Here is a 24,178-nt window from a genome sequence, read left to right on the forward strand (position 1 = left end):
GTAGCTACTTCAGGCTTTGGGGGCCAACTCAGGTTCCCAGGGTACATGCCCCCTTTCCTCATTTTGGGGTACTGTTCAGCTGTGCTGAGGTGCAGGTGTGACTGTGTGCTGACAAAGCTTTTCAACATTGATGCTTCAATTTCATGTAATTTTCATGTATTATGAGATGTCAGTCTTCTTTTGATTTTTTCCAACTATTTGAAAACATAAGATCGCTCTTTTGGGGGCTGGGGTTGTGGCTCAGAGGTAGAGTGCTCGCCTAGCATGCACGAGGCACTGGGTTCCATCCTCAGCACCACATACATGTAAAATAAAGATATTGTGTCCATCTAAAACCAAAAAATAAATATTTAAAAAAGAGATCCCTCTTCTGTTGATAGGCCATACAGAAACAGAGAGCTGGCGGGGCGCCTCAGTCCTGTGTACCCTTCCTCCCTATGGACTCTTTATTTTCCCTTGTCCTTGGCACCCACCTTGGCTGCTTCTCCCTTCGGTCAGGATTCATGTCCTCGTCACCCTCGTTCTTAGTTGAGGGTTCCTTCGCACAGATCATACAGAAGCGAGAGTCCGTGTCCTAGAATTCACGTTCTGGGCCTGTGCCACCTGTGGTTGGTAATGTCACCATTGCGGGATGGAAGGGGGCCTTGGTCCTCATCAGACTGCCACCCTGTAAGGCTTGCCGCAGTCGCTTACGAAAGCCAGGTTTGGACGGAGCTCAGTTGGCAAAGCATTGCCCAGCGCCCTGGGTTCTACCGCAGCCCTGAAAACAAGAAGAAAGCTAGTTTTCTGTTTCACCATTTTCCCCCAAGGGTTATGAAGACATAATTGACTTATTTGTAAATTGATATTTAAAAAACATTTTAGAAAGAAGGTGGTGGGGTCATGGTAGTGAATAGCCATTGAGTAATCCCTTTAATGTCCCTTGAACTTACTGAAGAACACATTTTCTCCCTCCACGCGAGGAATCGCAACACTCTGTTGACTTGTTGGAAGACAATGAAATCCACCCTAAACTGAAGGGCTGTGGGAATCTCCATTCAGTTTTATTCGAATTCTGGGTAACAGTGGATGAGCACAAGGGCACTCGACCTGCTGGAAGGTCTTCTGCCCCGGCAAGTCCTGTTCCCGCAGGATGGTGGCATTTAGAGCCGGAGTCTTACCTGGACAGGGATGTACTCCAGGATCTCTTTAGAATGAAACTGATGGAGAATGGCCTGTCAGCGTCACTCAGGAAGTGGCAGAGCTACAGGGAGGTGGTCAGGCGATCCAGTCCAGTTCTTCCATTATCAGTTCAAGATCTGGAAGAAGGAAGGAAACGGCAGAGAGATAGGGGCCATAGCTAGAAGCAGAGTCCCAAAGCCTTTGGATTTTCACGCTGCGACTCAGATGGCAAGCAGAATTCATAAGGAACACGATTGGTGTTAGTAATTGGGGTGTTGGGATAGTATCCTAGTTTTGCTTTGCGGTCTGTGCTTCAGAGATGAGCTGTACTGAATGGTGGTCAGCCATTGCTATCTGAAGTCCTTAATACGGGTGTTTGGTTTAAAAGTCAAAAGCGTGGGTATGATCAGGAAATCCTAAAGATGTTTCTGTCGTCTGTTATACTATGTGCATGTTCTCATTTGCGTGACTGGTTGACTATTTCAAAATCGATGAGAGCAAAGTTACTAAGAAGCTGTCAATTCGATGACTGAGTGGGTTTACCATTGGGAAGGGCTGGAGAGCCGCATGGTGGTGCTGGGGTGGGGGTGCCAGGGCCCCCCAGGATCTTCTTCCAGCGTGCTCTACATGAGGTTCCCACTTGCCACCAGAGTCATGCCTGGTGTGGCCAGGGCAGACGGTGCCACCATGCTGACCGTGTTCTAGATCAGGGTTCTCATAGAGTGACTGGAGAGCCTGGGGTGTCCAGGACCCTAGCAAGGCTCTGTCCGTCAAAACTTCTGTCGGAATGAACCGACCATCCTCCTCTTTCCCTCCCGTCCCATGGCGGGCTGGGGAACTCTCAAAGGCTGCATGACAGGCCGCGACGATGTCACTCTGACACTGAGGGGCACGTGTCGGGTATGATCCTCCGTTTCTGGAGGTCTCCACTTTAATTCCCAGAAGGGTAAGTGTCGAGAGGCACAACCCACATGGACACGGTCCCTCTGAAGGCCTTAAAGTGTCCTAAGATAAAACCCTGGTGGAGTTCTGGGGTGGGTACTGCCTGTGCCTCGTTGGGTGGTGCAGATACACCTGTGTGGGCTCTGTTATGGCTCCCCATGAACACAGGAGGACACGAGAGCCGGGAGGAGTTAAGGACTGGCCGCAGGTCACTGGAATGCAGGTGGAAACCCAGAATTGGAACTCAGGCCTCACATTCTTAGCCACCTGTCCCCTGAGTTAGGAACTTCGTCTCTCAAAGCAGCAGCACCAGGTGATACCTAGACTTGGACAGGACTTCCCAGAAGCGGAGACAGTAGGCCTCCGCCAGGGACTGTCCGTCAGGCCCTGTGCCCTTGGACTGTGGAAGACAGAGCCTGTTCTCGGGGTTCGTGGGCAGAGCCCAGCCCCGGACGTGTTTGATTGGGGGTCATGCCACGTGGAGAATAAGACAAACAGCTGTCCGTGACTTAAACCCAGAGCATTTTACTTACTAAAAGAAGCTGGTGTTGCCAGCTGCCCTTGAACCTCTGGGAGTCCTGGGCTGGTCCATCACAGAGCAAGTGGGCGGCAGTGTGGCCCCTCTAAGCCTTCTCGTCACCTTCTCTGCCGCCCCAGTCCCTCCTCACAGCTGCCACGTTGTACCTGCACATCCTGGTGGGAGGCCGGCTGCCTTCACCTGAAGGCTTGGAGGCTCAGGAGGCCGAGGGCAAGAGGATGAGGGAACCCGCTGGGCCACCGAGACCTGCACGTGTGGGACCTCAGTGACAGGGCCCGGCCAGGAGCAGGTGGCCTTGTTCCTGAGTGAAGCAGAAACTCGGGTTCATTAAGGACTAAGGGCCTGTGGGTGAATTGGCGTCTATTTTTAAACGTGCAGCCCTTTCTTCTCCAAGTGTCAGTGAGCAGAGCACGCTGCGCCCGCCGCCACCGCCTCTGTTTATTTTCGTAGTGTCTGTTGTCCTCGTCATTATCGCGTCTGGACCCTTTATGGAGCTCCGAATGTGTCTCCGAGACCTCTGTGTGGTGAGGTCGGGCACTGGAGAGAGTCCAAGGTGGTCATCTCCAAGGATGTCACAATGCTGAGTATTTGGACAAAATTAATAAATGTAACATTTTTATGCTTAAAATACTATCTTCCCATTTCAACAGTGACCATTAGGCCTGTTCATCGTTATTTTAAAATATCTGTGTGTTTCCCCTTTTGTTTTGGTCCTGGGGACTGAACCCAGGGGTGCTTAACCACTGAGCCACCTCCCCAGCCCTTTGTATTTTTTTAGTTTGAGACAGGGTCTTGTTAAGTTGCTTAGGGCCTCACTAAGTTGCTGAGGCTAGCCTCAAACTTGTGATCCTCCAGCCTCAGCCTCCTGAGCTGCTGGAATCACAGGCATGCGCCACTCCCCCCCCCCCCCCCCTGCTCTGCTCTTGGCTTTTTTTGCCTCACCCCATGCTGTCCCTTTTACGAAGCTGGAAGTGCTGTCTGTTTTCATATGGGCTTGTGTTCAGCGTGTTCTGTGATTTGCAGTGCATAATGATCCAAAGAATAGACACATAAATGCATCAATTATGTATAATGGTAACCTGTTGTTCTCTAGCTCTGAGAATAATACTAGAAAATCTGTAGCAAACATGCCCATGCTTCCTAACTTGAGGGCTCCATTGGGAAGACCTTTCTTTTTTCCTATGTGTCTCGCATCCCGCTCAGGGCAGCCCCCTCTTCCTGATGGGGGCGGTTGGTCAGGAAGCCACAAGTCCACCCAGCTAAGAGCTCCCTGCACAGAGACCAGGGCGCAGGATGAGGCTGCTGAGGTCGAAAATGCAGCAGGCCCTCCTCTGTGAAAGAGGTCTTCTTGAACTCGGAAGTGGCAGTGTTATGTGGCCACTGAAAGGTCTCATGTGTAGCAGTAGCTTTTGGGCAACCGACTGTCCCAAAGGGGGCGCCCAGCTCCTAACCTATGGCTGAAAGAGAAATGCCATTGTCTATTAATACCACCGGAACGAAAGATGAATCGTGAATCGGCCTTGATCTGCCACTGAGCTGGACTTTGATAGCTCATCCCTTAAAAAGGTTCTTTTATATCTAAGGAAAAAAAGCGTGACGTCAAGCCAGGGGGAAAATTGATATCAATATTTAAGACCAAACTCATACGGCTTAAAAAAAAAAAAACCCTTGTGAGGATGGTTTTTACATGCATAGCTAATTAGCTTAGGTTGTTATAAGCAGGGCTGGGAGGTAGGCTTCGGGCGGCGTCTCGGCCGCTGGTCATGGTGCTGGCCTACGCCAGTCAGTCTTGGGGTTGGAGTCACAGAAACTGGAGGGAGAATAGTCTGCCATTTCTCGCTGGATCAGGGCCACCTAGAGCGCTGTTATGCTGGAAATGCTAGAATATAATCACTATCAGGTGAGCGTTCTTCTTGTTCCTCTTTGGTTTCTGACATGCCGGTTGACTGATTCACCTTTTTAATGTGGCTGTAGTAAGCACACGGTGCTCAGTCAGGGCAAATCGACTCTTTTTAGGATGCTTATGGCCTGATGCAATGAGAAGTAATTCAGGAGAGTTTTGAACAGGGTCAATGGTGGGGTTTATTTCCCCGGTGTGTGGCTGTGTGATCTCCATCTCCTGTTCATACTGTACCCTTTACAGTTAAATTGTGTCTATCAGGGAAAGAGTCGCTTTAAATTGAATGTCATTGATTTTTTTTTTTAAAAAAAGCAGTTAAAATTCTGCATTAATGTTTCTAAGGATAAAAAGTATCTGGGTGACTTAGTCATGACTTTAAAAACACATACGTGTTTAAGTGTGTTTTTTTAAAAAAAAACTTGTTTAAGGTGGAGTTGTCTTTTTAATTGAATTCCTTTGTAATTAAAATGTTAATCATTCACATTAAAGGAGGAGGAGTTAATCCTCGACCAGCTGATTTAAACATTGAAATGTTTACGTTCTACAAGCTTTTTACAGTGACTTTTTAAGGAGTTTGGTGGATTATTTTGTGTGTGTACGTGCGTGTGTTTCAACAGAAGGCTCTTCTCTTTGCCAAGGAAAGTGTGATACACTGAATATGCATATGTGAGACTGTGACTTTGATCTTACTAAATGTTTTCAGGTGCCTTGGAGACACGTTAGCCTTACCGATAGTTGCAAACTTTTAATGAGTAGACATGAGAAGAAGAGCACAAGGTTTGACAGAGATGGGTAGTTAATTAGCGGGGAAATAAAACAGAGTCTTACCCCCGAATCCTACGTGTTGGACTTTAGACTTCAATAATATCGAAATCCCTTAGCGCGGTGCCTGGTACCTAGGGGCGCTTCCTAGTTTGCTCCGGTGGCCGGTCGGTCTGCTGGGCGCCTGGAGGACAGCCGTCCACCACTCGGGAATAACGTGCTCTCTTCTTTTCCCTCCCCGGCTGTGCTCAGGTGCAGACCCACCTCGAAAACCCCACCAAGTACCACATACAGCAAGCGCAGCGGCAGCAGGTCAAGCAGTACCTTTCCACCACTTTAGCAAACAAACATGCCAACCAAGTCCTGAGCTTGCCATGTCCAAACCAGCCGGGCGACCGCGTCATGCCACCGATGCCGGGGAGCAGCGCGCCCAACAGCCCCATGGCCCTGCTCACGCTTAACTCCAACTGTGACAAAGAGGTAATGCATCCTCCTCTCTGCTCCTCCTCTTCCTCCTCCCACTCAGTACCTGTCTGTTGCCTCCTCCTCCCACCCTGACCGTGGGCTCGCTCATCCACCCAGCCTCAGCCACCAGGGTCTGTCCAGACCCTCCGGCTTCCTGTCCCCCGTCTCTGGGTTTCGGGGTTCACTGCCCCTGATAGCGACCTCCCCAGCAGGGCTCTGCCTCCCTCGCCCCATGCCCTCTTCCCGTCCCTGCCCTCCAGCTCAGGGGGTGGCGAAGATGCAGAGGGGTGACGGAGAGGCGGAAGAGGAAGAGCAGAAATAGAAAAGGTGTGGGACAGGCGGCAGGGCCGGGCCGCCGCTGTGAGTGTCTGGAATATTATTTTTATTTCTCCCTGAGTCGAAAAAAAAAAAAAAAAGATAAAAGAAACAAGCAGCGTTGGCGTGCCAGATGTGAATAATACGGCCCATGAGATTCTGACAGACAAACCAGGGTGGATGACTGCCTGCATCGGGTTCCATGATAAAACTGCCTGTTACACCCACTTTGGTAAAGGCTGGATGGGAGACGAGACTCAGACAGACCTTCGAGCTAACGGTCGCATCAAAATGGGAGCACAAAAATCCCCGAGAGGAGAGTGGTGGTTTAATGCCTTTTCTTCTTTCCAAATTCTGAGATGATGAGCCTCGTTTTTGGTGGAGCTTTTTCCTGGACTCAGAAATGTTTAAGTTCAGAAGTGACTTTAATCACGAGAAGGACCATGTCCTTTCCCTGTGGCCAAACCGACCATTCCTCTGTCCAGATCTGTCATCTAGAAAGATGACTGGCCCAAGGTCCCCCTTCACCCCTCTGTCTCTGGTTGGATCTACCTTGTCTGAGAGCTTCCTTGGTCTGTTGCTCTGCTGTCAGCCTCGCTTACACATCCCCACAGAGTCACCTGCAAATCCACACCAAGGGCTCTTCTGGCTTGTGTTTTGCAGGGGTTTTATAAGTTTGAAGAGCAAAACAGGGTGGAGAGCGAGTGCCCCAGCATGAACGCACACCCACGGGCTTCGTGCATGCAGGTAGGAACCGCTTACCGCCTTCCTGACGACTTCAGGGTCTTCACCTCCACTGATTTTTTTTCTTTCTTTCTTTATTAAGTATGGAAAGTTATGAACTGGGCCACTTTCTTCACAGTAGCTGAACATTAAATAATTACTAGGTATATATATCCAATGTATGTTTCCCCAACGTTGCTTTGGTTCATTGGAAAGTGCTTAGGTGTATGAGTTTTAATAAGTAAGACATAAACACTCTTTGTGTACCATCATCATTGTGTGTTACACGGGTTGGTAGGGTAGCAGTTTTCGTCCTTACAAGTCCTTACGGGCAAGATGTGTCACTTATATTGGCGTACAAGTGGAATCTCCCAGAACACACGCTCTGAGACATGATGGATTTAATATTACCTAATGGCTGTTTTCCCAAATAACGAAAAGTTCCTCTACAGCGTCCTGTTTAATGAATAAATTATGTGACATCTATTTATGTGTTTATGCATATGTTCAGAGACGCCAGAGAGAAAGTAAGCAGCAATAGAATTCTCATGTTTTGCTTTTGCAATTTTCTGTATTAGAATATGGAACATTTTTGTAGTCTGTACTTTTCTGGATTTCCCACTATCTACTTGTATGATTTTTTTGTTAAAAGAGGAAAAAATATATGAAAAAAACAAGCACATTAAGCCCACCAATGTTATTTTCATTAAAACAAATGATGGATTCAATTAGAAATCATCCATTAAAAACAAACAAAACCAGTGCCACCCAGAGATGGGATGTAACAGAATGCTAGCAGTTTTGCACAGTTGGCTGCCCATTATGCTTCTGAGGGATCACTTTGTAATTCTCACATTCACATGTCCACTCCTTTCCTGACAGTGAATTCCTTCTACGGTTTATCCTGAGGTCTCCCCAGAAGCCAACAGGACGGGGAGCATCATTAGCCCCCATTTCAGGGATTGGCGTATGGCGCCTCTTGACCACTGGAGACTCCACCTTAAGCTGAGAAGTGGGAGAAGTAGGACTCTGTCCCAAGCCCATGACATAGGGGCTCAGCTTTTTAACAGGAGGCCGAAGGACCCAGGGCAGCATCCCTGTGCCTTCTGAGGTCCCCTTGGGTGCCTGGGAAGCTCTGTGCAGACCCGGGCACACACAGGGCACCTGGCTCACCCACGTGGGCCATTTACAGAGAGGTGTCTGCAGGCTTCTCTTGCAACTGCCACCGTGCACGTGTCATTGCTGTTGTTTACCATCCTACCTGATGCTTGGGTGCCTCAGGGATAAGATTAACGTAGTGGGAGGAGTACCTCATCCTGGGTGCTCCTGGGGGACAGTGCTCACTGGCTGCCCTGCAAGGAGCTGGTTACTCTACACACCACTGCTGATCCGGGCAGGGCCAGCCAGGGTCCCGAGAGCCACAGTGTCTACACGGCCTCCGGAACCAAGGCTGAATTCCCTTCTGCCTTTTCCTCCTCCAGCAGGGTATGGGAAGGAAAACAGGAAGTGGCAGCTGTTGTTCAAGAAGAGGCTTCCTGCCATCTTTCCTGCTCAGGATAGGCAGTTCAGCCTACTGGGGAAAGCCAGGGGCAGATCGTGGCTCCAGCCCGCTTCAGGGTGTGCTTCTGGGCAGGCGCTTCTCCATCTCACCCAGATGGTTACTGCAGTAACAGCACCGACCCCGATAGGGATGTGTCCGGGTAAAAGATGTAGCCCATGAAAATCCCTAGGTCAGCCCTGGGCACCTGGGACCCCTCAGATGCTGGCCACAGATGCTCAGCGTCCTGGATGTTAGTGGTCTTGTGTTTCCATCTTACTGGGGAGAGGATGGTCACTCTTAAGACCTAACTAAAGAGCATTATCGCTTTAGGTGGGACAGGTCCCTTTTGGGGTGTGTTGCACAGTTTTTGCTCATTTCTCTCCTGTGGCTTTTTCCTACAGATGGATGATGTCATCGATGACATCATTAGCCTGGAATCAAGTTATAATGAGGAAATCCTGGGCTTGATGGACCCCGCCTTGCAGATGGCAAACACGGTATTGATGGTCTTGTTTTTTTGTTTGTTTGTTTTAGAAAATCTTGGGATATTTCCATTATTCTCTCCCTTTGTCCTGAACTCTTATAGTTTTGGGTTGCGTACTTAACCGATTCATTGAGAAATTAAAAATAACAACAACAACAAAAAAATGGAGAATTATCTTAGTTCACAAATAAGCGACCTTGACACTGGAAATGAAGGGTCTTTCATGAGTTTCTCGGGCTCCCGGGATAAAGCTCTGGGTTCCCTGGAGTCCAAGTGGGCTTCCTGGGAAGGCAGCCTTGCAATTCCCCCGGTGGCTCGTGCCCCGCTTGGTGCTCCTCCCTGTGGTTCACAGTGGCCTGAAGAGTCGATCCAGCTTCCAAAGGGGGCTCCTTCCTGTTCCCAGGTGGTGGGGGGCGTGAGGTCACCCTGCTCAGCAGCACGTCTTCCTCCAACCTCAGTGCAGCAGCCGTGGTCACAGGGGCTTGTGTGTTGTTGTAGCCCTCGGGCATGGGACAGCTTTTCTCCACAACTTGGAGCCCGGTCTGTGTGTTCTTTTCCTTCCTCCTAGTGCCTGTGCCATTTATTGCTGTCCTCCCAAAATCTCCCTGCACATCCTACTTAGTCCTCGCAACAACTGATTCACCTTGAGGTGGCCTCTGTCCTTGGCATTAGGTTAGGATCGCCAGGTTGGACAGTCTCGCAGGAGAGTCCGTGGCCAGAGCTAGGTGTGCTGGGGGGCCGTACAGTCCTCCTCCATTTCCCAGGAGAGGACCTCTAGGTGGGCCTCTGCCACAGGGAGGGAGCAAGGGAGCTTTAGAATGGGTTTGGGATTTCAAACTTGCCAGACCAAAGACTCTGGAGATCTCTTTCCCAGCAGCGTGAATATACTTAACACTGCTGAGCTGTGCACCTAGAAATAGCAAAGAGGGTAAATTTCATGTTGTGTGTTAATTTTACCACAGTAAAATGAAGACAAAACCCAAACCTTCCAGTAGTGCACTGCCCCAGCCAGGGCAGAAGAGGGCCTTTCCTGATGCACACCAGGTCCTCAGCAAGCGGAGTTGTATATTCAGCATTTCCTATTTCATCTCAGTCCAGTTCTTTAATTCATTTTCTTGAACTCTCATGTTTGGGGGGAGGACTCCCCTTGGGACCTCAAATCTGCTTCTAGCAGGTTTGTGTTTGTCTGTTTCCCACCGTGGAAGCCCACCTCCTGATTTTGGAAAATCCCGATGCTGGGCCATTTTGACACATGTTCCTGTGCCACCTTCCCCACCCTCTTGGAACCTCTGGAGCGTCCCTGAGATGCCACTGCATGTGGCAGCAGCTGGGATGCGAGGGTGGGCATGAGCAAAGTGCCCCAGAGAGCTAGCACTTGGGAACTCACGAATGTGCCATGGCACGTGGGTGTGCTCACGTCCCCGTGACCACAGTGGGCCTGTGGTCCCAGAGCTTGGCCGTGGGAGGGGTCTTTCCACCAGTGGCCCCCACTGGCTACCTGGCTGCACTCAAGAGGCCTGTAGAATTGACCTAATTTCAGAAATACTTCTTTCATTTTTTTTGCAATGGTGAGGACCTTGGGAGACATCTGATCCAACTCCCTGCTGGCCCATGAACCTCCCCCTGCGTGTCCTCATGCCCGGCTTCTCAAGAGGCCTCTGGCAGAGGGTCAGCACAGCGGTTGGGCTGTGGAGAAGTGGACCAACCTGGGTTCAGAACCAAAGTCTGCGGTCACTTGACTTCTTGATGTCCTGTGTTCCCTGCCTGTAAAATAGGGCTCTAAATTATACCTGCCTCGCACAGTCATCCCGCTTGATAACGCACAGCATTTATCACTGGAAGCATAAGTTATACTCAGTAAGATCCCCAGGGTTATTGATTGTGATTTATTTGTTGATTGACCTGGTGTTCAGGGAGCACTCCTAAGTACCAAGCTCTGTTCTAAGAGCACCATCACCAAGTAATCAAAGTGTCCCTCACAGTGGGGGTCTGCCGTCCAGCCTGGGTCCTGGCTTGCATGAACTCTTCCATGCAACGACCCTTCTGGAGATAGTTGTAGCGACCCCCCCACACCCATGCTCCCCCTGTAGAATGGGTGCCCACGTGTCCTGGGTCAGGGCCCCCGGGCATCAGGTGCTGCTCTCCCCGACCTCACTGCTCCTGGATGCTTTCTGAACCTGCTCTCCCTTGAGTGAACCTGCAGGGGTGGGTGCTATAGATGCAAAGGTGAGGGGTGCCCCGGTCACCATGGGGCTTGCACCTAGAGGGAGAGACTGTCGCCCTTCAGTGGACAGTATGACAAAGGATCAGGGCCATTTCCAGGTAGGCAGGTTGCTCTGGAACCAGGTGCATCCATTCCAGGCAGGAGAATAGTTCCCCGCAGCCACCACAGAGGCTCCAACTTCATCCAGCCTCCACTTCTGTGCATTTCCACACCAGAAAAGGCAAAGTGCCGCCCCTTCCAAGTCTTACCACAAATTATCGAGGCACTTCGCTATCAGGGGAAGGACAGTAAAATGCAGGGTTTGGGCACACAGGCTTGGAAGCAGGGCTATGCATGCGTGCTCTGTGGTTGTACCCCCTCTGCCTCAGTGTGTCAGCTGTAACCTGGGGATAAGGATTGCATCTGCCACAGCTAATCAAGGTGAGAACTATGACTTCATCCACAGAAAGCAGTCCCAGCCCACTGCCCCCACTAGGAGTCAGCTACTCCCGCCCTCCCATTCTTCACAAAGGCGAGGGATAGTCATCTAAATTCAATAACCAAGCTGCTTTGACCCATCCCCATTTTCATTTCTTTCCCACAGAAAGTTTAAATTCAGTGTTCTTCATGGTAGGCACTTTTCCCTTTTATTTGATTTTTTGAAATGCTTTATTTCAAGTTAACTACTTAACAACAAAAAAAAAGTGGAAGGAACCCAGAGAGGAAACTATCCTAAGGGAATTGACGTCCAGCAATAACTATTCTGAGAGTACAAGGGCCTCTTGTCCCTTCACAAAGAAGAAAAGTCCCTGTTTGCTTGGGCTAACAGTGTGCAATTGATACTCGGGGAAGGGGACCGTCCAGGGAGAAGAAATAATAATGGCTCACAATCATCATTTTCTTGGGAAAATATTCATTTTGGTGGAGCAGAACATTGAAGAACTCAATTCAGACCACGATGGGGGCAAAAAACTCGGGCAGGGTGACCTTCTTCCCTCCTTCCCAGTGGGACCTTAGCTGTCCTCTGTGCGCCAGCTCAGGGAGGGACTCTTATCCACTGATAAGTGCTCCAGAAAAAACCATCAAAGACAAAAACAACCATGTCCACAGAAGATGTCCCTTCCTCTCAGTTCCAAAGGTGTCTTTTTTGATGTTATTTTGATGTTAACTGAGTTTATGGGGGGATTTTTGTTACCAAGAAGGGAGGCACAGAATTTTTGTTTTTGTTTTTTTTGTTTTGCAAAACCCAGGATAAAACCCAGAATCAGTTCTTAAATATACTGAATAGTTCTCTTTTTTAGTGGGGGGAGGTACCAGGGATTGAACTCAAGGGCACTTGACCATGGAGCTACATCCCAATCCTATTTTGTATTTTATTTACAGACAGGGTCTCACTGAGTTGCTTAGTGTCGCGCTTTTGCTGAGGCTGACTTTGAACTGTGATCCTCCTGCCTCAGCCTCCTGAGCCACTGGGATCATAGGCGTGCACCACCGTGCCTTGCAACATGCTGAATAGTTCTTAAACCTTCTGAACTTCTTAAGTGTATATATGTCTGTGTACTATAGACATATAAAATATGGTGAAAAAATGAGTTCCCCTTCGGGAAAGGTTTGGAATCAGATGACTTGGATGCCTCTTTTCCAAGCCAGCTATCCATATCACTTGCCGGTTATTTCCCCACAAATCATCCTAATGACAGGATTGCCTGTTTTGCATCCGATTTGCATATGAAAATGTAATACCTGCCGTTTGCATTTCCCAAGGCATGGGCATGGTGTTTTCTCTTTAGCTCATTGCTTGGAATCTTCAAGTGACGTTCTTGATTTGTTAACATGTATAGTTTCCCCCAAATCTGAGACTCCAGCAAGACAGGAAACAGGCATGAGACTTGGGAGCCATTACTGGGTGCTATGATCCCAGCAGCTCTGTTAAGTCCCAGCTCTCTGGCCCTTTTCAGGGCTCTGTTGGGATGTGGGAAGGGCTTTCGCTTGGTGTTAAGTAGGACAAGAAGGAGCCTGCATGCTCTGGGCAAGGTGACCCTGAGAAGGTGACCTATTTCAAACAGTGCCACTTAGGGGAGTGACAGCTAATAATGAAAGCCACTTTTTATCAGTGACTCCTCCTTAGTTGGAAGGCCCTACAATGGGGGTCAAGGACATTTTAAATCAGCTTAGTGTGTGTGTGTTTGCATGTGTGTGGGTGAGGGGGTAGTTTTATGCATTTTATATAGTAAATGTCACCTCAACAGGGACACAGTGGTGCTGGGTCCTGCTGATCTTCCTGTCCTCTCTATCACCCTGGTCCTATTAGCCCGTGTCAACTTATCCTGCCACAAAGGCTCTTACTTGGTGCACACACCCCTGTCTAGCCAGGGGCTCGATCCATGGACTGATTTAGATCCATGGATTGATTTAGAAACCATCCTAGGAATAGATGCAGGTGGCTCTCAAGGAGGGAAGCACAAAAGGTTCCATTTTTATCTCCTGATGGTCATTGAAAGGGCGAATAGTACTGTAGGTTGAGCACCCCTAACTTGAAAGTCCAGAAACCAAAATGCTCCAAAATCTGAAACTTGTTCAGTGCCAACACAAAGCCACAGGTGGAGAGTCCCCGAGTGCACCTCACGGGGTACACCACAGGCAAAAGACAGGTGCACCGAGCTATTCTGTAAATGTGTCCACAGGCAGTGCGCTTAAAGTGTGAATGAAACAGAGGTGAATTTAGTGTTTGGACGCGGGTGCCATCTCACATGCTCACTGTGCACATGCAGATGTGCCAAGGACCCAAACACTTCACATCTCAGCATTTCTGATGGGGGCTGGTCACCCTGGGTGTTGGGCACAGCCTTTACTAGACACTTCTTGGCCACTAAATGTTCCCATCAAATGCAAATGTTTTCTGAACTTACTTCCCTCGAATGTGGAGTCAGATCCAGCTGCAATCCAGGGCGGGAGGGCTGTGTGACCTGGAATCCGCAGGGTCTGCCTGGAAGGGTGTCCTTCCTCGCTCTTCCTGCACGGTTGGTGTCACAGCTGCACTTCAGCCACTGGGAGAGGCAAGGTCTTGGGCCTGTTGGGACAAAAAAGGGCAAATAAAACCATCACGTCCAACCAGTGACCTGGAAATGCACTTCCCTGCAAAGCAAGTCAGCGCCAGGAAAAATTAATTCTCCACCTTTTAAGCAGTTCAGAGCTAGAGGGAAGACCCAAGGACTCTTGAACAAGCCTGGGAACACACATGCTCCTTTCATCCTTTTTTGAAAGTTCTTTTTTTTTTTTTTTTTGGTCTGTTATTAAAGTCTGTGGCTCCCTCTGGTGGATTTCTGAAAAATTTCAGTTTCAAGGAAATTTCTTTAGCAATAAGGAAATAATTTTCCAAAAAAAGAACATTGGATAGAAAGAAGTAAGAAAATTGACTTTGACCAAGAGCTCTGTGAGGGGCAAGGCTGTTCCCAGAGCCCGACTTCAGAGCTATAGGAACCGGAACCCTCTGCACCTGCATGTGGCCTGCTGTGCCAGAGAATCTTTGTGCCACCCAGGCTCCAAAGAAAGCCACCAGAGAGGCAAGCTCACCTTATGTGGTGTGAAACTGCCCCTTCGTCTTCCTCTCTGTCACCAAGACCTGTGAGGGAAGAAAAAATACTTACGTCGTATTTCCTGTTTGAAAGAAAAGGTTTTGCCTTTTTCCCTCCCTCCCTCCCTCCCTCCTTCCTTCCTTCCTTCCTTCCTTCCCCTCTCTTCCTTCTCTCCTTCCTTCCTTCCTTCCTTCCTTCCTTCCTTCCCCTCTCTCTCTCTCCTTCCTTCCTTCCTTCCTTCCTTCCTTCCTTCCCCTCTCTCTCTCTCCTTCCTTCCTTCCTTCCTTCCTTCCTTCCTTCCTCTCTCTCTCTCCTTCCTTCCTTCCTTCCTTCCTTCCTTCCTTCCTTCCTTCCTTCCTTCCTTCCCTCCTTCCCTCCTTCCCTCCTTCCCTCCTTCCCTCCTTCCCCTCTCTCTCTCTCTCCTTCCCTCCTTCCCTCCTTCCCTCCTTCCCTCCTTCCCCTCTCTCTCTCCTTCCTTCCTTCCTTCCTTCCTTCCTTCCTTCCCCTCTCTCTCCTTCCTTCCTTCCTTCCTTCCCCTCTCTCCTTCCTTCCTTCCTTCCTTCCCCTCTCTCTCTCCTTCCTTCCTTCCTTCCTTCCTTCCTTCCCCTCTCTATCTCTCCTTCCTTCCTTCCTTCCTTCCCCCCTCTCTCTCTCCTTCCTTCCTTCCTTCCTTCCTTCCTTCCCCTCTCTCTCTCCTTCCTTCCTTCCTTCCTTCCCCTCTCTCTCTCTCCTTCCTTCCTTCCTTCCTTCCTTCCTTCCCCTCTCTATCTCTCCTTCCTTCCTTCCTTCCTTCCCCTCTCTCTCTCCTTCCTTCCTTCCTTCCTTCCTTCCCCTCTCTCTCTCCTTCCTTCCTTCCTTCCTTCCCCTCTCTCTCTCCTTCCTTCCTTCCTTCCTTCCTTCCTTCCTTCCCTCCTTCCCTCCTTCCCTCCTTCCCTCCTTCCCTCCTTCCCTCCTTCCTTCCTTCCCTCCTTCCTTCCTTCCCCTCTCTCTCTCCTTCCTTCCTTCCCTCCTTCCCTCCTTCCTTCCTTCCTTCCTTCCTTCCTTCCTTCCCTCCTTCCCTCCTTCCTTCCTTCCTTCCTTCCTTCCTTCCTTCCCCTCTCTCTCTCCTTCCCTCCTTCCCTCCTTCCCTCCTTCCCTCCTTCCCTCCTTCCCTCCGTCCATCATTTTCCTTAAGGAAACCCTTAAACAGAACGTGAATTTTATCTGAAACACTTGGTCATTGCTTAAGGGTTTACGTGTGTCCTTGCTTCTCTGTGCAGTTACCCGTCTCCGGAAACTTGATCGACCTTTACGGCAGCCAAGGCCTGCCACCCCCCGGCCTCACCATCAGCAACTCCTGTCCTGCCAACCTCCCCAACATCAAGCGGGAGCTCACAGGTACGTGCCCAGCGGGTGGGCATCTGATGGGGGCTTCCTGTTGCCTCCCTCGCCAGGCACGGGGACCAGTGCAGTAATGTCTAGACCACCGGGTGTGACCCATGGACCTGTTTCTTGGGGTCTCTGAAGTCGTTAAAATGTGGTGTGATATTTTAAGATGGAGGATTCATACATGGCCATCCCGGTTTCTAGGGGTTCCTGAGATACTGGGGATGGGGACACGGTTGTTTCCAGGCACTGGTCATGGTCTGCACGTGTGTGCCCCTTTGGGTCAGGGGGGCAGGCAGCGCTCCCCCTGCAGACCTCTGTGCCCTGCCTGGCAGTTACATCCCTTGCCAAGGCCCTGATGGTGCTGACTTTGGGAACCCTGCTCTGCCTCTCCTTGACTCACCTGGAGCCCTCGGATGGGCTGTGCCAACAGCGTATTTCTCACATCTTCAGATGCCACGTGTTTTTTTTTTTTTTTTGCTGGATCACGTGCAAAAGGTTTAATTACACGGCAGTGTGGGGTGGAGAGTAAATCATAAAATGGAGCCATTAGGATGGTTGTCCTTGGGGCAGGTGTGAAATTACCCATGGCCACTTTCAGGGGAATGGAGGCAGGAGGTGCTTAGAGCTGGCCTCTGTCCTGGTGAGGCTGGCCCTGCTCTGCCCATTTCCACCCCACGTTCCCTGCCCACTGCCAGCGGGGCGATGAACGAAGAGTGGGGATGCGGACTTGGGGGAGAAGATCCCTATCCTGTGGGATCGTGTCTTTCAAAAAAAGCATTTCAAAAAACTGGCTGAAGAAAGGTTTAAAAAAATCATTAATTGGGTTTCAATTGAAATAATTAATGAATAAAACTATCCAAAGCCCCAAACCCAGTAGGAACCCCAACAGGAGGCAAGAGCACAAAGAGCAACAGTAGCCCTCGGGGCTCTTGAAGAGGGGCCTGGAGTACAAGCCACCGGCCATTCCTCCAGGCAGGGAAGGTCCAGCCTGGGAGCTTCCTGACTCAGTTTTCATGTGGCTAGGCCAGTTTCAGGGGCGAGGTCCATCCTCCCAGTCTAAAGAGTGTGCCTCTGCATTATGTCATATGGGCACAGAGGCCCACAGGAGTCTGCACACTGGGACACATGGGGAGGCAGCCCCGTGACATCATGGTGCACTGTGACAGATACCTACAAGGTCACGCAGAAACAGTCTCCCTGGACGTCTATAATGCACACAGTGTTTTGTCAGCTGAGTTCCCTACGTGTTGGGGCAGCACGGACCCCACACATGCGTAATAAACAAGAGATAAACGTGTGGGTACACCTCAAGGTCTTGCTGTCTCCAGGTAAAGGACAAACTAGTGGTGAACCATTTCACCCTTCCCTTCTGCGAGGAGGCAGACTGAGCTCTCTGAGGCCCTGATGGCTCAAACAGCATGTTGGGTTTTGATGATTTGGGTGTGAGGCCAAAGGCCAGCGGCCAGCTCCTAGCTCAGAGGCCTCGCTGGAGTGTGCAAGCAGAACTTCCTAAATGCGGTTGCCACTGGATGCCTCCTGGCCCCTTTCCGATGAACATTTTAGAGACTCAAACTGGTGAATAGTTGCTCCCAAGAGTCAGTGAGCGATTCTGTTTTGGCAAATTCTGACAGAACCCGGCTCCAAGTTCCCAGTGTATGTCCACTGAGAACCCCTGTGAGGTCGTGGGGGTCCGGCCTGGGAACTTCTTTCCATGCCAGGGTGTTACAAGGGCAGCAAATCAAAAACCAGGAAATGATTTGGCCTGAAAAGAAAACTTGACTCCCGATGATGGAATTCCAACAGCAGATTCCCGGTCCTTTATTTTTACTCCCACTAACTCTGGAACATGTGGGCAGCACCCTGGGGACCCTTGTTACCGTCCCAGTACCCATTGGTGGAGGCTGAGTTTCTGCGTGAATCAGATCCACAGTGATCTGGAAAAGTGCAGACTTCTTTAAAGCCCTCATTTTAGAAAGCGTGATCACACTCGGAGTGCAGTGAGCCGAGATTCTGTGTGCGTGTAGAAAACGAGATGTTGTGTAGGTGCGTCGTGGTGCCCCGGACAGTTCCAGTTTCTAACAACTTCATTCACGTGCACAGCGTGTATTTTCCCCACAGAGTCTGAAGCAAGAGCCCTGGCCAAGGAGAGGCAGAAGAAGGACAATCACAACCTGAGTAAGTAGCCGTTTCCCTTCGAGTTGCTCCACGTCGGAGCTGGCCGCGCATCCCTCTTCAGAACCTTGCTGGAAATCATGCATGATCATTGATTTCTGGAGCTGTCAAAGCCGTGGGGGAAACCGTATCTCAGAGAAACCAGGGTGTGTGTTTCATCTCAGGCCTAACTGAATTCCACATTTATCCTCGCATTTAGTTTCCAAAGAGTTAGTTCTTCTGTGGATGTTTGAGGTAGTGTTTCTTTTTTCTTTTTTGCAAGGGGGGAATTGATCCCCAAGTACCCCATTGTAAGTGACGCTCACACTGGAACTTATTATTAACAAGCGGGGAGCTGGGATCTCCTTCTCCAGGGAGATGAGAGAAATAGAAAAGAAAGACCTCTGGGGGCCCCTGGGGGAGGTCGCCTCCCCAACTTCCCACTGTACCTGTGACTTTGAGAAGTCCTGGAACATGCACAGTGCCTTTGTGTGTCTAATTGACTCTCCATTAAATCTTTAGACCTTTTCCTCTGAAAACTTAAATTCCTGTTTAATACGTGCATGTGAGGGCGGTGGCCGAGGAAAAATGAGGTGTGTCCTTGGGTGCAGGAGGGAGTGTAGGTTAACTTCTCATCTCATAGCACCACACCTCTGCTTCCTAAGCTGATTTTTAAGAACATGAGCCATAAATTAACACTTCCCCCTTATAAGAAATGGTGGAAGCTGGGTGCAGTGGCATACACCTGAAATCCCAGTGGCTCAGGAGGCTGAGGCAGGAGGATCACAAGTTCAAAACCAGCCTCAGCAAAAGTGAAGTGCTAAGCAACTCAGTGAGACCCTGTCTCTAAATAAAATAGAAAATAGGCCTGGAAATGTGGCTCAGTGGTCGAGTGCCCCTGAGTTCAATCCTCAGTATCCCCCCACCCCCGAAAAGAAAATGGTGGTGGGGGGGAGGTCCTTGAATCCCAGGGACAGGCTCTGTGTTTCCATTTGACCCAACAGGTGCTAGTTAGACACATTTGCTACCTCATATGCCCTGCTATGTCACCCTCCTGCCCTAGGAGACAGATTAATTGAGTATGCAACTAGGGGCTTGGGGGCAGAACACATTACCATGTGTGCCGTGGTTAGTAGTACTGGGCTTCAGTTCCAGGGCTGTGCCCTCTGGTGTGTGGTGACTCACACCGTGCCTACTGAGCACTTGACACTTGAAATGTGATCAGTCCAGACTGTGCCGAGCTTTCAGTATAAAATACACTTGGACAAAGCTGGGCGATCCCAGTGACACGGGAGGCTGAGGCAGGAGGATCGCCAAGTTCAAGGTCAGCCTTGGTGATTTAGTGAGACCCTGTCTCAAAAAAAAAAAAAAAAATGCTGGGGATGTAGATCAGTGGTTACAAGCCCCTGGGTTATACCCTAGTACCAAAAGGAAAAGAGAAGGAAAAGAAGAGAAAAAAAAAAGAAAAGAAAGAGAGAAAGAAAGGAAGAAAGGAAGGAAGAAAGAAAGAAAATAACTTACAAAGTTTTGCATTGACTCCCTGTTGTTATTATGGTAGTTTGGTTGTATTGGATTTAGCAAAATATCGTAATTAATTTTATCCCTTTGTTTTGAACTATTTTAATAAGGCTACTAGAGAATGGGCTATGCTCCATGAGTTAAGGATGTTTTTTTTTTTACATGTTTAAGTTGTTAAAAGGAAATCAGAAGAAGAGTGATATTCATGGTATGTGAAAACCACATATAATTCCAATTTCCCCATCGCAAGTAATTCCAATGCTTTTGCTTAGTAGCCTTGCAGTGTAAAAATTGTACTCAGTGGATACTATTTTGATTTTTGTCAGTAGAAAATTGTGGGAATTCATTTTCCCATTAGCCATTTAAGTACCTACTCAGTTTGGGTCCCGGGCAGCAGGACCTCCCTGTGTGGTGCTGTGAGCATGCCGAGCCCTGCTCCCTGGAGGCAGCTTGTAGTTCGACAGTTCCCTGCTCCCGGCTGGCCGCCCTCTCCAAGCCCCTGACATCTCCAGGGAGGCTTTATCCCTTGTAACCATGGGCAGTAATTCTGATTTCAAGGTTGTTATAGGGTAAAATGAGAAATTGTATGTCTGATAGAGCTCTGTATCCAAGGAGCTCGTTTTAAAAGTGCTTCGGTCTCAGTGCCCCAGACATGGTAAGGACACGGGGGAAACGGGTTTGGGTTTACATGGTCCCGACCTGGGGGTTAACGTGCTCATAGCTTTAACAAGACGAGCGGCGTGTGTCTGTGGTGATCCTCCTAACCGCCCTTTCCTGTACTCTTTTCTTCAAGTTGAACGAAGAAGAAGATTTAACATCAATGACCGCATTAAAGAACTAGGTACTTTGATTCCCAAGTCAAATGATCCGTGAGTACAATTGCATGTTGATCTGCGTCATATATATTTTTTGTACCTTCATGTTTTCTCGTGTGTGGCAAAAAAAAAAAAAATGCAGTTAGAAAACCTAGAGTAACCCAGTCTCCTCTCTTCCTTTGGTTCCCTTTCTAAATACTTGCCTTTGTTTATTTTCCACCAAAATAAAATTTCAAGAGAAATGCACTGAGTTTTGTGGGTCAGGAATTGGGCTTTGTGAAGCCAGAGAATCCTTGCAGACACATTCTGAGCTACTGAGAAATAAAAAGAAAAAAAAAAAGAAATTTAGCAGTCATGCAGTACAAGATTTCAATAGCCAATAAAGCAAGATTTGTGGTCGTTGTGCTCTTGGACATTTACGATATCTCCAAATGGGCACTGATGAGCAGATACGGGAAATTTCAGGTTCAGTGGCATTCAACAGACAAAAGGTCAACTTTTTTTTTTTTTTTTTTTTTTTACGAAAACCTGCATATTCTTTGTATGTTTTACCAATCTAGGGGAAAAAAGAGTCCTTTTAAATCTTCTTATTAAGTACAAGTCAGCTAATTTGAGCTGCTTTAGCCTGGGGTCCCCCTCTCAGAGATAACAGCTGTGAAGATAATTCTCCCAAGTCTTACAGCCAACCTGCAGCATCAGCAAATACAACAACAAATACACAATTTTTATCCATTAGAAACTGGCCCATTTGAAGTAAGGGGCCGAGCCATGTATACATTTTAAGGCCCCCACATGCATTCTGTGAAATCATCCTTCGAATATGACCTTTCAGCTACCTAATAAAAGGTAAAAAGGCAATCAAGTATCGTTCATGCCAGGCTTATTACATATGCAGTTCACATGATTGTCCGGGACTTGGTAGCTAAATAAAACTGTTAACCTCTTGTGACTTGGACGGACGAGCAGGCACGGTATCCACCTTGCGCTCTCTGCTTTCTTAGGTTTCCAGGAAAGACATTTTCAAACTGGAAATGTTCCGATTCTCAGTTTGGCAGCACAGATCTATCGTACTAAAGGGCTGTGACCTTCATTTCCGACAGTCAGTCTTGCATGGTGGTTGAGATTGAATTCCCATTTTCCCGTTCTTTATCAGCTCTCACTTTTTAGCATATTCTTTGAAACCGTAGCATGTGAATCTCTTTAGTAACGTCTTAAGAAATTATGGGGCGGCAGTGAAAGTCCTGTATTTGCATATCTTCCTTCTCCACTGTGGGAGAAAACTGGGTGTTTATAATCTGAACGGATAGGGGTCCTTGGTGGTCAGCATTGTTTTAAGAGAAAACGGACGCTGACCCCTATAACCCAGGTGGTGGTTTTCCCACCTCTGGATTCCAGGATGTCCTCTGGGGCCGCTATGGAGATGTTCTACCTGATCAGTGTCCCAGCCCCTTGTAGTGCCCTTTGTCCCCCAGAGCAGCTCAGTTTGGGTCAGTTTTCTCTACTGAAGCTCTGTGTGCACTTTCAGATAAAAAGGGATTTCTCTCTGATGACCAAGAGGTTGGAAACCCTTCCTTTAAGCCCAGAGACGTAGTTGGTTGGTTGGGTATCACAAGGGGGTAACCCCCCGGCTCATTGGTTGGAATCAGTACTTTTTAAACATGGAGTGGCAGTTCTGTCTGAAAGGTCCAAAGCTCACCTCCCGGCCCAGGAGGCACCATTCCACCCCGGTCGCGTCTCGCTGGTGCTCAAATTCCTGTTACTTTGGTTTTAGCCTGAGCAGGAGTCTCTGGGCTCACTCAGGGTCTCTCAGGACACCTAGTTTGCCATCTGTGAGACCACAGGGTCCACCCCAGGACCCATCCCAGGGAATTCTCTAGTTGTGGCTCTCATGGGAGAACTTCTGTTTTGTTCTTCGTCTGGGACATGTGAGGATCTATTACTGGGTGGCTTGTTTAATGGGCCACCCTCCTGTCCCACCTGGCGCTTCCCACCTGCCCTTAGCAGCTGCAGGAGGTGGGGTAGGTGGTTCTCCGTGCATCCCAGGGGATGAATTGTCTCACCATTCACAATTGGCATCATTATGATGACAATACATAAAATCTAAAAGACTTCAGGTTAATTTCAAGTAATGTAGAAGTAGTATTTACATAGATGTAGATCATTCTGTGTTTTTTTCTGGAGTGATTTAAAAATTCAGTGTGTTCACCTACATCCGAATGTCCTGATTTCCTCATTTGTTAGTCCAGCAGAGCCAGCTGACTGAGCGCTGAGAGGCCCCGCTCTGCCTGCCTTGGTGGGGATTCCTGGTGGGTGGCCTCCTAGCAGGTGTCTGAACTTGGAGAAGTTCCTTCCTTCTCGGGCTTCACTTTCCGTTTTGGCAGGAAAGGGGCCTCTGCGTATCCCTTCATGGTCTGAACAGTGAAGTCCAGGTTGAGCAGGGGTCTGAGCCGGGGTCTGAGGCCGTGGAGACATTTCCCAGCCCCTGGGCCTTAGTTTCCAGCCAGTGAGATGGCCCATTTCCACCTCTCCATCGAGAAGGTCCTGACAGAAGGAGGCATCGGACACAAAGTCCCCGGCAGGGTCCCGCTCTGAGAAGACTCTAGGTGCTGGGCTGGGCTCTCACAAGGCTGCTGTGGTACCCCACGTGGGATCTGGACTTCTCAGAGCACTCGATGTGAAGTGCCTGTTGTGAGTCCAACAGTGTAGCCAGGAGGCCACTCAGACACACGGGGTGCTGTCACTTGGAACATGAGGAGAGGGGTGCCGAGAGCGTCAGGTGGCAGGATAATTCTCCATAAGCTCTGAGGACACACCACTTATGCCACAGTCATCAAGCCATACCACCCCACAGAGTCATCTCATTTTTAACGGTGGCTTATTCTGCCCAAGGGAATAATGACTTCATGGTCCTAGAGACCTGTGGCCATTAATATAGGGTTTGAGAATATCGACTGGGTACGCAACAGACCTCCGTGTAAGTCTCGCGGCTCTGAGACTAGGACAAGCTGAGTCATCTGTTTCCACATTTGTCCCATGTCCCTCCTGTCCCTGATGTGTGTCTGCATGGAGTGGGACAACGTACACAGGCCGTGGAATCATCCGGCATGTGCAGTTTCCTCGTGGAAAGTCGCCATTGCTGATGTGCGTTCGTGATGACGTCTGAAGATGCCAGACGCTTTCGATGTTGGCTTTTTTACGGAGCCTGGCTTCCTGACGAGGTCTGCTTTGTTCCCTCTTCCTCGCAGAGACATGCGCTGGAACAAGGGAACCATCCTGAAGGCATCCGTGGACTACATCCGGAAGCTGCAGCGGGAGCAGCAGCGCGCCAAGGAGCTGGAGAGCCGGCAGAAGAAGCTGGAGCACGCCAACCGGCACCTGCTGCTCCGAATCCAGGTAGAGTAGCGCTCGGCTAGGGGCTGCCGGTGGGGAGAGGAGCCGCGCCTGGGAAGGGCGCCCAGCCCCAACGCAGGCTGCTCCAGTCCTGCATCCCGCATTCGTGCATTTCCCTGCTTACAAAGCGCACTGGTCCCCCACCATCACTACTGGCTTCCGCAGTTGTTCTTGGACATGTGGGGAGCGGTGATTTGGAGTGGCCCTTTGTGCTGGTTCTTGGTGGAGGTCCGGGCCCTGCCCTCTGGTTTCAGCTCCCATACTGTCACCCAGTTACTGTGGCCTGTGGAACGTCACAGGCTCCACGTTTTTCTGGTTTTCGTTCTTG

The 24,178-nt window shown here is 49.4% G+C and overlaps 1 protein-coding gene across 12 annotated transcripts in view; it reads left to right on the forward strand.

The window, feature by feature from the left end:
* The window catches only part of MITF (melanocyte inducing transcription factor), a gene marked incomplete at its 5' end in the record, with an annotated part of 183,013 nt that overhangs the window by 151,545 nt on the left and 7,290 nt on the right, over nucleotides 1–24,178 (forward strand). For 8 of the 12 annotated variants that reach the window (XM_081275938.1, XM_081275937.1, XM_081275936.1 and 5 more), the window contains 7 exons: nucleotides 5,556–5,783; nucleotides 6,747–6,830; nucleotides 8,748–8,843; nucleotides 15,868–15,985; nucleotides 18,077–18,151; nucleotides 20,439–20,514; nucleotides 23,706–23,853. In XM_081275938.1, coding sequence (XP_081132064.1) covers nucleotides 5,706–5,783; nucleotides 6,747–6,830; nucleotides 8,748–8,843; nucleotides 15,868–15,985; nucleotides 18,077–18,151; nucleotides 20,439–20,514; nucleotides 23,706–23,853 — 675 coding nt within the window. The remainder of the gene's footprint in view (nucleotides 1–5,555; nucleotides 5,784–6,746; nucleotides 6,831–8,747; nucleotides 8,844–15,867; nucleotides 15,986–18,076; nucleotides 18,152–20,438; nucleotides 20,515–23,705; nucleotides 23,854–24,178) is intronic. The other 4 variants (XM_081275941.1, XM_081275940.1, XM_081275944.1 and 1 more) reach the window with 2 other exon arrangements.

Source organism: Spermophilus citellus (genome assembly GCF_964194105.1).
Source record: "Spermophilus citellus genome assembly, chromosome: 19".
Classification (NCBI taxonomy): Eukaryota; Metazoa; Chordata; class Mammalia; order Rodentia; family Sciuridae; genus Spermophilus; species Spermophilus citellus.